The sequence below is a fragment of the Garra rufa genome, chromosome 25 (assembly GCF_049309525.1).
Source record: "Garra rufa chromosome 25, GarRuf1.0, whole genome shotgun sequence".
Lineage (NCBI taxonomy): Eukaryota > Metazoa > Chordata > Actinopteri > Cypriniformes > Cyprinidae > Garra > Garra rufa.
Genome location: NC_133385.1, coordinates 12051716 through 12066239, shown reverse-complemented (window position 1 = coordinate 12066239; position 14524 = coordinate 12051716). Strand labels below are relative to the sequence as shown.

Sequence of the window (14524 nt, the reverse complement as noted above, 5' to 3'; positions counted from 1 at the left end):
TTAAAACTCTGGAACCTCAAGAGCTACATCAACTTCATCCTGGGTCTCTTCTGGGTTGAATGTGGCTTGCATTGCTTTGGCTGAATTCTTGTGAGCCTCCATGAACTTCTGAAGGTACTTGGAGGTGTACAGCCAGTGATGTTTCAGTACATCTTCAAGTTCAAACGTTTTGGACTGCCTTGCATTCATTTTCCGAAAACGTCTGAACAGCTTGTTCCCAGACTCATTGCCTTCACTGGCCCATGCTCCAATGGACCCATCTCTCTCAATGATTTCAGGAACATGGGCCAGAGTCTTGTGGAGGTAGTTGGTGATTTTTCCATCATAGCGGTACTTAAACGTGCTGGAAAGGAGATCAGCAAATTGCTGAGAGTTGTAGCTGTATTGACAGAGCTGGTCAGGACAGTCTCGAGAGGGACAGGTGGAACGCCAAACAGGCTTCATCTGGAGGTAGAGGTCCATCAGTTTTTGCAGTGCCTCACGGCGTTCCTCGGAAGGAACCAACTCACAGACCACATCCACAGATTCGCGTGTCATTAGCCGACGAGCATAGTTTCCATTCATCCTCATCACAGGCTTGAGTTTCAGCTTCTTTCTCAGCTGCTTGTCCAAGGTTGACCTCCAACGGCGGCGTTCCTCTCGACTCGGATTGCTCCTCTTGTAGACCTCGCCAATCTCATCCTGAAAGATCTTGTAGAATTCAGTAGCATTGCCGATGTCACAGTGCAGGGCGTCTAGAGTAGGCTGGGTCTCTAAGAAAGGTTTGGCGGAAACACCTTTGACCCGGTCACGAAGTTCATCAGCAGATTCCGAGAACGGATTTGTCCTCCAGATCTCATAGCGCTCAAGATTTTCATCATGGCTGCGCGTGATGGAATGTAGCACCATGTTTTGAGACGCTTCAGCTCGGGTTGAGTCGCAGAGGGTGCATACATAAGTAGAACCTGAAGCTTCAAGGCCTTCCATTTCACGAACCATCTTCTCATCATAGCCGGTGCCTCGGAAGAAGAACCTGAAGGATCGTAGCAGGCCACCGACAGATAAAATAAGGCGACTTTCCGTCATGGCTTTACGCTCTGCAACCACAGGTCCCAAGATGCCAGTCAAAGTCTCGTGGTCGGACTCGTCCACAAACGTGAGGCACAAAGGTCTGCAGGACAGCTCAGAGTTTGGCTTTTGTTCTTGAAAAATAGTGATGCCATCATCCTCACCTTCAACTCGGATGGAAATGGACATGATTGTGAAGGAAAACCTCACTGCCTTTTCAGGAACCGCTGGACCGCATCCATGCTTCTCACTGACATCTCCCATACCATCACATGATTCTTTCACCACAACGGTGAAACCAGAAGTGCACATGCTGTCCTCCAGCTCCCTCTCTCTTAGTCCTTCCATTATGTCCTCTTCCAAATCTTTTAATGCAGAAACCAGTGCCACGTCGTAACGGAATCTTCTAGAGATGGTGTCTGCGGGGACGTCGTCGACAGAGGTTGTCCAACCAGAGAGGCCGTCAATGATTCCCACATTCCAGGAGCTGGAAACGTTTTTCAAAGCTGGCTGCCATTCGAATTGGTGGAATCCGGGGAGAAGCTCTTTCTCAGCATTGCGTAGAGTGTGCAGGGGCTGGAATATCTGGCGGCCACTAGTGGCCTTTACGGTGCGGTACATCTTGTGGTACTGACTGCAGCTGAGGAAGGTGTTTACCCTTATAGCCAAGCACACTGCAGGATGCAGCCCAAATCCCCGGCCTGAAAGAGAATAGAGAGAGAAAACAAAACTGTGAAAAGTCTGATTTCAAAACTGTATACAGTTGAATCTGCAAAATTATAATTATCTGTGCATGTTATTTTTTATTTAGTACTGGCCTGAATAAGATATTTCACATAAAAGACATTTACATATAGTCCGCAATAGAAAATAATAGTTGAATTTATAAAAATGACTCCATTCAAAAGTTTGCTTACACTTGATTCTTAATACTGCGTTGTTACCTAAATGATCCACAGCTGTGTTTTTGTTGTTTTGTTTAGTGATAGTTGTTCATGAGTCCCTTGTTTGTCTTGAACAGTTAAACTTCCTGCTGTCCCAGATTTTTCAGCATTTTTGTGTATTTGAACCCTTTCTAACAATGACTGCATGATTTTGAGATCCATCTTTTCACACTAAAGACAACTGAGGGACTCATATGCAACTATTACAGAAGGTTCAAACGCTCACTGATTCTTCAGAAGGAAAAACAATGTATTGAGAGCCAGGGGGTGAAAACGTTTGAACAGAATAAAAATGTGTAAATTTTTCTTATTTTGCCAAATCATATATTTTTTTTTCATTTAGTACTGCCCTTCAGAAGCTACTTATATGTTCCCCAGAAGACAAAGTTACCCTGATCTTTAAATTCTAAAAGTTTTCACCCCCCACTCTTAATGCATTGTGTTTCCTTCTGAAGTTCTGAATTACAAAATTACTTTTCACCTGAGATTTGGAGCCATTTTACAGCATCATTATTTTGTTGAGACTGGTAACTCTATTAGTGAAATCTATTGAAAAAAAATCTTTGATTTGTTTCATTATATGCCAGCAGTGACAGTTCAAAATTGGCAAAAACACACTTTTTGTGTTTTTTGACTGCCTGTAACTCAAAAAGTATTAAACATATCTTAAAATGCTTTTAGATTCTGGTTCCTAATAAACTTTACTTTTGTTATCTTTGTTATAAATTGGTAAATTGTTCTCATTTTCAGTGGTCAAAAACCAAATGTGAGTCATTTTACACACAGCTGATATTTATTATGGAATATCTAAAGAACAAATAATGTTAAAACTAGAAATGCATCACTTTTTTCTATCAGCTCAGTTGCATAAAACATACCTGTATAAAAAACATTCTTTTTCTAAAGTTGTCATGCCTGTAACTCTACTCTGTAACTCTAGTATTCAAGATATTGTAATATCCTTTTAGATTCTCATTCTTAATACATTTTTCTTTTGGAATCTTTATTTTTAAGGCCTTATATGGTTCAGTCATATAGATGTTGGCACAAGAAGAAATAAAGTATCAGCTGTATGCAAAATGACCCACATTTGGTTATTGACCACTGAAAATGTGAACAATTTACCAATTTATTAATGGAGCCACATTAAGATCTCCATATCTCTGGGATTGAACCATCGAGGGCCTTTAAAATGAAGATACCAAAAGGAAAGTTTGTTAAGAATCAGAATCTAAAAGAATATTACGATTTGTTTAACACTTCTTGAGTTACAGGTATGCAAACTTGAGTAAAAAAAAAACACAAAGTGTTTTTTTGCCATTTTTAAATTCACCATTGGCATATAATAAAACAAAAATTGCTAAAGTGAACAAATTTTACTATTAGACCTACCAATTTTTGTGTAAAAATAACATAACAATGTTGCCAGCTTCAGTCAGTTTTACACCCCAATAGTGGATTACTCAGTAAATATACATCCATGACATTTAATATTTTGTCTTTCATCACTATATATTTTTGTCTTTCAACAGAAAAAATATTAACAAAATCAAAAATTTGAGAATAATTTGAAAAAACCTAAAAGTAAGACTGAGACTAAATTGGTGTTTGTGGACTGATTTTATAGCACCAAATGCATAGCATAGCAGGAATTCTGATTGTAATTGCAGCATATAATATGTCCTAATTTTTCTAGATTAGCGAGATTATTAATGCTTAAATTAGAAGAGAAGTGACTCAGCTGGTCTGAAAATACTGATCTATTGGCTGCTGATGAAAACAGGCACCAGCTGGGCCCTGTTCCCCTGGGGGCTGAAGACTGTATCTATGTCATTTGCAGATACAAGGGCTACTGATGTTGTTTTCATCCTAACAGGCTCTTTACAAGAATTGTTATTGTGTATTGAGCCTCACATGTGCACGTACACACACACCCAAATTCAGTAAAGTGGTGATTATTCTATTTAAATTGACAGTGAGCCACGTAAGAAAAGAATTCATTAATTTTTGTTGTGTAGATAACCTTGTGGACATGTTCAATTCATTTTGTCAACATAATTGTGTAAAATTACATGTTAAAGCTGTTGTTCTATGAAAAATGAGTACAATTATCTGCAGCCAGGCATTGAAAATTAGACTAGTTCATTGTAGAAAACAAATAATGATGCCATGTATTAAATTGTAAAAATGTATATTCTTCTTCTTGGTGGCTCCCAAGCTTAAAGGAGTAAGTCAATAATACATTATCTGTTCATTCTATTTGTATTTGTCTGACAACGACTGCTTTGACAGTCACATATTGTGGGTGATATGTTTCTTGGCAGTACCTTGCATCATAGCTTCCAGTTCATCTGCCTGTTTGTGTTCATTCCCAGCTCTCAACGCCAGAAGGAAGAGTGTCAAACAGACTGACTTCACATCCCCTCCTTCTTCCTTTTCAGCAAACGCCTTCACCTGGTTCTTCAAGTCTCTCAGTCGGTGCTTTTGAGCTCGACGGGTCAGCGATAACAGGTGCTGTCGAGGACGCCCACCTTTGTTGACCGGCAAGTAACCATCGATATTCTGCTCTAAAGAATTTGTTTGCTCTTGAGACTCTTTTTCAAGATAGTGGTTGAGGCAGTGCTCTCTAAAGGAGTCTAGTCGGACCCAGTCGCTGCATTCTTCTCTGGGGCAAAGCAGTGGGAGAGAGTTGAGGGTGGCAAGGAAGAATTTAGCTGGCCTGGTCAGGTGGGATGGATTTAGATGTTGGTTACAGGTGGGACAGTTTGGGCCCAAAGCACGGCTGTACCTTAGGATGCAGACCCGACAGAACAAGTGTCTACACGGTGACTGGACAGGGTCAGAAAGCAGGTGATCACACACTTGGCAAGTAACGGCCTGTAGAAAGTCCGCCGGGACCTCAGGGGGGATGAGCTTGGTGCTCAGATGGTCCCTCTGGCACTGTGTGATATTCTTTACCCACTGTCCTCTTTGAACTGATAGTTTTAGCCATTCTTTCCCACCTGATCCTGCAGAATTCTCTGTGGTTGGTTTCCAACCTCTGTTGGCCCCCGAGGACTCAGAGGAGTCCCTTTTGATTCTCTTTGGAAGGCCGTGTGCACTTTTAAGTGGTTTCGCTCGCTTCCTTCCTATTCGCTGAAACGAGCTCTTCTTAGGAAAGCAAAGGTTGCAGCTAGAGGTGTGGGGCTTCCAGTCAGAGATCTGGGTCCTTGTGAAAGAACAGAAACCTCCTCCCCTCATGGCAGCGGTCCAGCATCTGTGACAAAACAAAGACGGATGCACCGTCTCCATGTCGGTTGTCACATCCACCTTGAAGACCTTCAAGATCACCTCGGGCCAGGTCAGCAACTTGCAGCCCATCCTTCGCAAGGCACATCGGCTAGACTCTTCCAAGTCACCTTGGACTTGATGCGACGGACCTTTAGCCTTCCGTATCGAAAGGCCACAAAGGCGACATAGGGATCTGTAAAAGACAACGTTCTAAATCAGATCAACATTCGGAATTTACACAGTTGATTCAATATTATTAGTAGACTCACTTGAGAAGATTCATATGCATATCAATTTCTTGTAGTTTAAGGTCCACTCTGTCTCGAGCACTCTCCATGTTTTCCTTACTCTTCCCTCCGAAACAGAGCTTCATAACACTGCCTGGAGAGCCTGCCATCTCCCAAGCTACCTCAGGCTCTTGGTTTTCCTTCTCCACCGGTGTTTCGTTAGGCAGAGGGGCCTTCTCCATGGACCTGACCCGAAAGAGCTTAAACTTCCATTCCGAAAACTTGGGATGAGACAGTTCATCAGGCATGGAGGCTCTGGGAGCCTCTTCAGAACTCCACCTCCCTTTCTCCATGGCGTCAGCTTAGTCTCAGCTGCTTTCAAGAATGAGAGAAGAAAGTGAGAAGGAATAAGATTAATTCTTTATGAATCAAGAGTTTATGAGACTATGAGATTAGCTTGGCTGCCAAGGAATATTCTTAGGTGTAATAGAAACGGGTGATGGGAGGGGGTGTTTCAGGCTTACAAATCTACAAAAGAAGAGCTAAACAACGTTATTTCCGAAGCAGAAACACAATCAGACAGATTTACTTAGGTCTACAAGCTTAGCTTGTTAAAATCGGCCCTGAAATCCCAGCCCAAATGGGAGAGCTTTGCTCTGACCCAGAGTACAGCATTATACCATAAGTGGCATTTAGCACCTCTGTAAAATGCATGAGACAAGCATTCAGAAATCGATCTGCTGCTGAAAACTTCATTTCTCTCCTCCCTAACACTCACGCTCTGGGAATCACCATGTCCTTTTTTTTATCCCTCATCTTTCGTTTAATTTTTTGCCCCTCATCTTTCTCAGGTACCGAGAGTTTGCTAAATGGACACCTCTAGGGCTGTCAATCAGTTATAATAGTCATTTACTGTGCTGAACCCAGAGTTTAAGTCCATGGAGGAGCATGCTGGCATTTAATAGATTACTCGAGAGAAAGAGAGCGAGCCGAGTCTTGTGATGCACAGCCACTGACTGAAGTCGTTTGAAGGGAAATTGTAATGCCAGCCATTCCCTGTGAATCAGAGTTTCAACCATATCACTCCCAGAGTGCGCTGATCTGCATAAACACACAAATAAAAACAAGGACTACCTCAGAAGTCACATCACTCGGACTACTAGTAGCTGTCAAGCCCTTGCAGACTCTCAAAACAACTGTGTCACGATGTGACGCTCCTCTCTCATCCCGCTCATGAGAACGTAAAACGCTCCCTTCTCCTGATCAATAAATCAACAAACGCTTACCATAACACTCCCATGGTGAGTACATGCTGGCATTTTCTCTCTCTCTCTCTTTTTCTCCCTGTCTCTTTTTCTCCCTCTCAGCTTGTGTTTGCACCCTGGGTCTCTCCAGCTATCAGCTCTGAAGTGAACTATTGAGACACGCATACACACAAACAGCTGAGAGCATTCAGTCTGTCAGTCAGCTGGGTTGTCCTACCTTGTTTTTGAGGCTCAGCTGGCGAATTCTCCCCTGGGGCCTTTCCGCATGGGGGCACAGGGGAGGCCTAGTGCGTTTTTGAGTGCGGATGTCTTCCAGGCTCTCTATCAAGAGCGCCTGGCTGGATCTCAGTCGCTTGGTGATCCTATGAAACACTGCGTCTCTCCATAGGAAGAGAGTCCTATTTATACCTCTCTGTGGGGTACTTAACTGCCACATTTTAGCACCTGAGAAACATGGGAGGTCTCGGGAAGGGGGTGGGGGGTGATGCTAACCACATTCACTCACAAACACACACATTTACTAAGCTACCTAATGAGGACATAGATTCTAATGTTGATAACAATTTATTTTGATGGTTCCCTTTAGACATTCTGTTGACTACATGTCAACTACTAGTCATTAGAGTATTAGTAGACTGTCTGCTTAATATCTGCTATTTGGTAGACCCCTGAACAGACATTCTACTGACTATAAGTCATTTTACAAGTATGTGTCTACTAACGCTGACCAAACATACTCTACTGATACTCTAATGAGAGTTAGTTAACATGTGATAGCAAAGTTACATATAGTCCACAAGAGAAAATAATAGTTGAATTTATAAAAATGATCCAGTTCAAAAGTCTACACTTAATTCTTAATACTGTGTTGTTACCTGAATAATGCAGTTTTTTGCTTAGTGATAGTTGTTCATGAGACCCTTGTTTGTCCTGAACTGCTTGCTGTTCTTCAGAAAAGTCCTTCAGGTTTCACAAATTCTTTGGTTTTCCAGCATTTTTGTGTATTTGAACCCTTTCCTACAATGACTGTATGATTTTGAGATCCATCTTTTCACACTGAGGACAACTGAGGGACTCATATGCAACTATTACAGGAGGTTCAAACACTCACTGATGCTCCAGAAGGAAAAAAACATGCATTAAGAGCTTTTGAATTTAAAGATCAGGGTAAATTTAATTTATTTTGTCTTCTGGGAAACATGTAACCATCTGTATCCTCTGAATGACCGTACTAAATGAAAAAATATGATATCTAGGCAAAATAAGAAAAATGTACACATCTCCATTCTGTTCAAAAGTTTTCACCCCCAGTTCTTAATGCATTGTTTCTCCTACTGGAGCATCAGTGAGCGTTTGAAACTTCTGTAATAGTTGCATATGAGTCCATCAGTTGTCCTCAGTGTGAAAAGATGAATCTCAAAATCATACAGTCATTGTTGAAAAGGGTTTAAATACGCAAAAATGTTGGAAAACCAAAGAATTTGTGGGACCAGAAGGATTTTTCTGAAGAACAGCAGGCAGTTTAACTATTCAGGACAAACAAGGGACTCATGAACGACTATCACTAAAAAAAATAATTCAGGTAACAACACAGTATTACGAATCAAGGGGATGTAAACTTTTGAACAGGGTTCAACTATTATATTCACTTGTGGACTATATGTAAACATCTTTCATGTGAAATGTCTTATTCAGGTCAGTACTAAATAAACATGAATTTTGTATGATCCCTCTTATTTTGGTAAAATAATTAACATTTTGCAGATTCTGAAACTCAACTCAACTGTACACAAAGTCAACAGAATTTCTAAAGAGGACCATTAAAATTTAAAAACATAATTTTTTCCAAATCAAGACATGCTTAAAAGTATATTTCATCATATTTAGCCGACTATTTCAGCATTAACATCTACACATGCATATGTACCAATATGAGACATCATAGACCTAACATCTGCACACAGATACTCAACACAAACCATGTATTTTTAAGACACGCAAAGACACATGCACATTCTGCATCACAAACACGTGTCAGTACAAGCCACATGGATACAAACTAACGCATCCCCCTGCTGTTTTCCCCCGGCGCTCTCTGAAACTCATCTCCAGCAGGTGGTCCAAGCCAACATGCTGCAGCTCTGCTATTTGATCCCTCTCTATATAGAAAAACAGACGCCGTTAAAACACATCAGATCAGAGGAGTCCATTAGAAGCGAGCTGACAATCATCTACTCAAGCCTGCCTGACGAAAATGTCCTTTACAGTGTATTCAAAAGTTGGAGAAGCATACCAAATACACGGTGTAGTCCGACTGCGTATCACAATTTTATATTCCTGCTGAGACGAGTTTATTTTTCATTGACTTTTTGGACAAATTACCTAACTAGGATGTCAGTATAATGAGGATTATCTCTACAAGTGGGCTCTGTTGTAGTCTCACTATGAGCTGTGTTGGTGTCATCAGCGAATATGAATTAAAGGGATTTATTTGTTGATAAATAAATCAAGGGTGTTTTTGCAGAAGAGTTATTGTGCCAAAATTGGTGCTATTCTGTCTGGACTTCTTGGTGCGGGATCTGACAGACTAATCATTAAACAGTCACCAAGTGCCCGCAAGCATTGTGTGGCCTGTCTCATCTGAGAGCCACAACTTCTGCAAAGCAAACAAAGAGTAAACATCATAAATAATGTACAGTGTAGGTCATTCTACAACATGGCCACCATTTGTGCCCCATATATATACATGTATAAAAAATGACTTTGACAATGAAGAGCTGATGCAAGCTCTTCATTGTCAACAATCGTACTCTAGATTAGAATGACCCACACATAAATATGAAAATAATGATTTACATTCAACTTATTTAAATGGACAAAGAGAGAAAGAGAGGAATTTAAAATAAAGCCTCATTACTGTGAGTAATAACAGGATGGAGAGTGATTTTTATGCAAAAGACAGTTTGCTTTCGGCCAAATTATAATACCCAAATCTATTAACCGGGCAAAATTAGAAAGGTCATTGAAAATACCAGTTTTTACAAGTGCTCCTTCATCCTTCACAGAGATTCCTCAAGGGCCTGAAAAACAAAGCCGACATATAGCATTTAATTGATTGTGATAGAAGTTACATGTGTGCATGTTTATTGACTCATTAATGTTTTGTACTGCATTATTTAAAGGAACAAATCACACAAAAATGACAAATCTGTTATCATTTACTCACATACATGTTGTTAAAAACAGTGTTGAACGTAACGAATTACAAGTAACGTGAGTTACGCAATCAGATTACTTTTTTCAAGTAACTATTAACGCATTACTTTTTCATTTACAAGAAAATATCTGAGTTACTTTTTCCTTTATGTATTTAATCCCATTTTATTAACCAATGTCTTTGCTGCTGACCTTTGTTGATCCAGTTCAACCATACCAATAAGCAAAACTTAAGTTAGATTAACTAACATTTGTGCTTTATTTTTCTCATTGCTGAAGAGTGTTGAACTTTCTTTTCCTACGATTCTACTGTACAGATGTGAATTTACTTTTCCTTCAAGTCTTAGGCTTATTCATTTCACTTTTTGGTGTGAAAAGGCTTTTACATTTGCTAAAAATCTAACTTTTTTTTTTATTAAAAACAAACAAGCAACCCCTGCCCAGACTTAAAAAGTAACGCAAAAGTTATGCAAAAGTAATTTAATGCATTACTTTCCATAAAAAGCAACGAATTAATGTAATTAGTTACTTTTTTTAGGGAGTAACGCAATATTGTAATGCATTACTTTTAAAAGTAACTTTCCCGAACACTGGTTAAAAACCTATGGAAGCACACATGCCTTAAAAAGTTGAAATGATGACATACTTAAGTAACAATTAGGAGATAAATAAAAATCATTTCTTCCAAAGTCGAAATTACAAGGTAAAAAAATGATAACATTAAAAGTCAAAATTATGTTATGAGATAAAATGTCGCAATTGTGACTTAAAAAGTTGAAATTATGACTAAAGTCATTATTCTGAGATAAAGTCAAAATTCTGACTTAAAAGTCGAAATTAAGGTAAAAGTTAAAATTGTTATGACTTTAAAAGTCAAAATTATGAGATATAAAGTCGAAATTATGTTATGAGATAAATAGTTAAAATTATGACAAAGTCACGAGATAATTTTTTTTATTATGATTTACTAAGTCAAAATTATGATTTAAAAGACGTAATTATGACAATAAAAAGTCGAAAGTATAATATAAAGTCAAAATGATGACTTTAAAAGACATAATTATGAAATAAAAAGTCAAAGTTATGGCAAAATTATGATTTAAGTCCTATTTCAAGTAAATTATGTACATAATTCGTAATTATGACAAAAAAAGTCAAAAATCTGACTTTAAAAGTTATAATTACGAGATAGTCAAAATGACTTTAAATGTCAAAATTGAGATAAAATTATGACTTCAAAAGTCAAAATGATGACAAAATCAAAATTATGAGATATAAAGTCGAAATTTAGTACGAGATCAATAGACAAAATTATGACTTATAAAGTGATGAGATTTTGATGAAAATTTTAATTATGGTTTACTAAGTCAAAATTATGATTTAAAAGTAGTAATTATGGCATTAATTATGACTTATAAAGTCATTTATATTTATACTTATAAAGTTAATTACTACATAATTATAAGATAAAAAAATCAAAAAATTGACTTTAAAAGTTTTATTTACGAGATAAAAAGTCAAAATTATGACTTAAAAGTCGAAATTGAGATGAAAGTTCGAAATTAAGTCGAAATTATTAGAAAAAAGTCTAAATTATGACTACTGAAATGATGACAAAATCATAAAGTCAAAATGATCGAAATTATGAGATTAAAAACTATAATCTTGATTTATAAAATTGAAATTATGACTTTACAAGTCGAAATTGACTTCCAAATCTTCCATTCCACGTTCTATGCTTAATGCTTAACGTGCAACTCAGTGTGTTGCGTTCATATTCTGGGGTATGTTCTGCTTGTCTGTAAATGTTATATGCTTTATTACTAAGGTGTATACTGAACTTGGTCCTCCAAACTGTTTTAAACCCAGTTGTTAATTTTAGAATGTCCCGTTTATCATTAGACCACTGTCTTTATAAAGTCATTAAGTAACTTTCAACTTTATAAGTCATAATTTCGAGTTTTTATCACATAATTTTGACATAAGTCATAATTTTAACATTAGAAGTCATCATTTCCACTTTTTATTTTATCACTTCCACTTTTCATCTTGTAATTATGACTTAAGCCATAATTTCAACTTTATACGTCATCATTTCCACTTTTTATCTTGTGATTATGACTTAAGCCATAATTGTGATTTTTAAAGTCATCATTTTGACTTTTTATCTCATAATTATGAGTTGCAAAGTCACAATTTCGTAATAATTTCGTATAAACATGCCTTGGAACAACATGAGGGTGAATAAATGATTACAGAATTGCAATTTCTCACTGAAATTAACACTTTACAGCTGTAGTTAGGCCTGATAGTCTTCACAAACCTAAAAAATGAGAAAAAAAAGAGAATAAAACAGAGGGAAATCGTAGGCCTGTTGCCATGGCGAAGCAAACATAGCTGCAGATGTCCATCTAACAAACAAGCGGTGACCCCTAGAGATCTGCGCCTCTCTCCGCCTGCTAATTGACTTGTTATTGATAAGCCCGATGGCAGTTTGATTTATGTGAAAAATGTCTTCAGTCGACAGCCACCTGGCATTAAGCTGGGTGTTATTCTCCACTGTGTGTGTGAGTTTTCGGGGAATAGTTGTTGAGGTGCTGTTATCACCAGCTGAGGGGACACCTGGTATGTGGGGTCAAAGATATTGGTGTCAATGCAGAGGGCAAGATCGAACTGCACACCAATCAAAGCACATTATTTGAGCGAGGAGGTGAATCATTGACACGCATAGTCTTTTAAAGGTCACTCATACGTGTTTAAAGAGCTTTTCATCCTCTGACATTTATGTGATGTTTTTGTGACGTCAAAGCGGTCAATTTCGTTTTGATCAGACAACTCAGTAATGCCCTGCAGTGTTAGAAAGTTTGAAGAACCACTGCTAACAACTCTTTTGAAAAGTAACTGTGGTTACTTAGTAAAAGTGTAGTAACCATTTTTTTTTTTGATGTACTGATTACCATTAAACTACAGTTAGTGTAGCAAAATCATTGTTAAATTATCATTACCATGGTATAGTACCATAGTTTTTTGGTTTTATGTAGTAAAGGAAAACATAAAACGTCATAGCTCTTGTAGTAACAAGCTATTTTCTGACAAGGAAATATTTAGCGAATTTAGCTAGTTAGCCCCCCGCTGGTACACTGTATTGGCAAAAAAGCATTTATTTTTTTCTAAGATGGCCATGTGTTCTGATGAAGTCACATTTTCATGTCAAAGTTGACAAAAGTTGCTATTAAGGGCTTAGCTGTGTGCATTCATGTGGTGCCATTAGCCATTAGCACTTAGTAAAAGGGTTTGCTAATCAGGTGATTGACAAAAAAAAAGTCCATTAACAAAGATGTCAGATTTCAAAACACAAACTTGCTTTGCTAGATGGCATTGGGAATGCTATCGGCCAGCTTTCTCTCTATAAGACATTCTTGTTTGAAAGTATTGTCAATTTCAACTTGTAAAGTCAAAATTTCGACTGTTGAAGTCATAATTGTGATTTTGCAAGTCATCATTTCAACTTTTTAAGTGATAATTTTGACTTTTTTATATCTTACTCATGACTTCAGTCATAATTTCCACTTTTGAAGTATCTCGTAACTATGTTGTAAAGTCATAATTTTGATTTAGTAAGTCATAATTTCGACCTATCTCATAATTGACTTTTAAAGTCACAATTTCAACTTTTAAAGTATTTTGTAATTATGTCTTAAGTCATAATTTTGGCTTTTTATCTCATAATTATGATTTAAATCATAATTTCGACTTTTATCTCATAACTATAAGTTTTAAAGTCATAATTTTGAGTGCGTAAGTCGTCATTTCAACTTTTTAAGTGATAATTTTGACTTCTTATCTCTTAATCATGACTTAAGTCATAATTTGAACTTTTAAAGTATCTCGTAATTATGATTTAAGTCATCATTTTGACTTTTATCATATAATTTGGATTTAAGCCATAATGTAGACTTTATAAATCATCAATTCAACTTTTTCTCTCACAATCATGAGTTGTAAAGTCATAATTTTGACTTAGTAAGTCATAATTTAGATTTATCTCATAATTGGCTTTTAAAGTATAAAATAATTTTTAACTTTTAAAGTATTTTGTAATTATGACTTAAATCATAATTTTGACTTTTATCTCATAATTTTGACTTAAGCCATCATTTTAATTTTAGAAGTCCTCATTTCAGCTTTTTATCTCACAATTATGAGTTGTAATTAATTAATTAATGAGTTGTAAGTCATCATTTCGATTTATCTCATTATGACTGTTTAAGTCATATTTTTGACTTTTAATCTCAGTAATTATGATTTAAGTCATCATTTCAACTTTTATCTCATAATTATCAGTTGTAAAGTCATCATGTTGACCTAGTAAATCATAATTTCGACTTTTTTATCTCATAATTAAGTTTTAAAGTCATAATTTCAAGTCAAAAGTAAGTAATTGTAAGTAATTTTTTATATATTTTATCTCATAATTATTAGTTTTAAAGTCTTAATTTTGACTTTTTGTCTTATAACCTCAAATTATTTTATCTCATAATTATTAGTTTTAAAG

General features: G+C 36.9%; 1 protein-coding gene across 1 annotated transcript; it reads right to left on the bottom strand.

Moving 5' to 3' along the window:
• On the bottom strand, positions 1–5841 carry rag1 (recombination activating 1). Its single transcript, XM_073832089.1, has 3 exons — positions 5531–5841; positions 4319–5454; positions 1–1748 (listed from the first exon to the last, which is right to left on the bottom strand). The coding sequence occupies exons 1-3, from the start codon at positions 5839–5841 to the stop codon at positions 1–3; spliced, it is 3195 nt and encodes a 1064-aa protein (XP_073688190.1).
• Between the last annotated feature and the right edge of the window lie 8683 nt (positions 5842–14524).

What these genes read in the sequence shown, in the direction of transcription:
- rag1 (XM_073832089.1), bottom strand. Translation starts at nt 5,841, where the DNA reads ATGGAGAAAGGGAGGTGGAGTTCTGAAGAGGCTCCCAGAGCCTCCATG. An exon ending in ATGCATATGAATCTTCTCAA is followed by an intron (nt 5,455 to 5,530) that starts GTGAGTCTACTA and finishes TGTCTTTTACAG; the next exon opens with ATCCCTATGTCGCCTTTGTG. An exon ending in ACTGGAAGCTATGATGCAAG is followed by an intron (nt 1,749 to 4,318) that starts GTACTGCCAAGA and finishes ATTCTCTTTCAG; the next exon opens with GCCGGGGATTTGGGCTGCAT.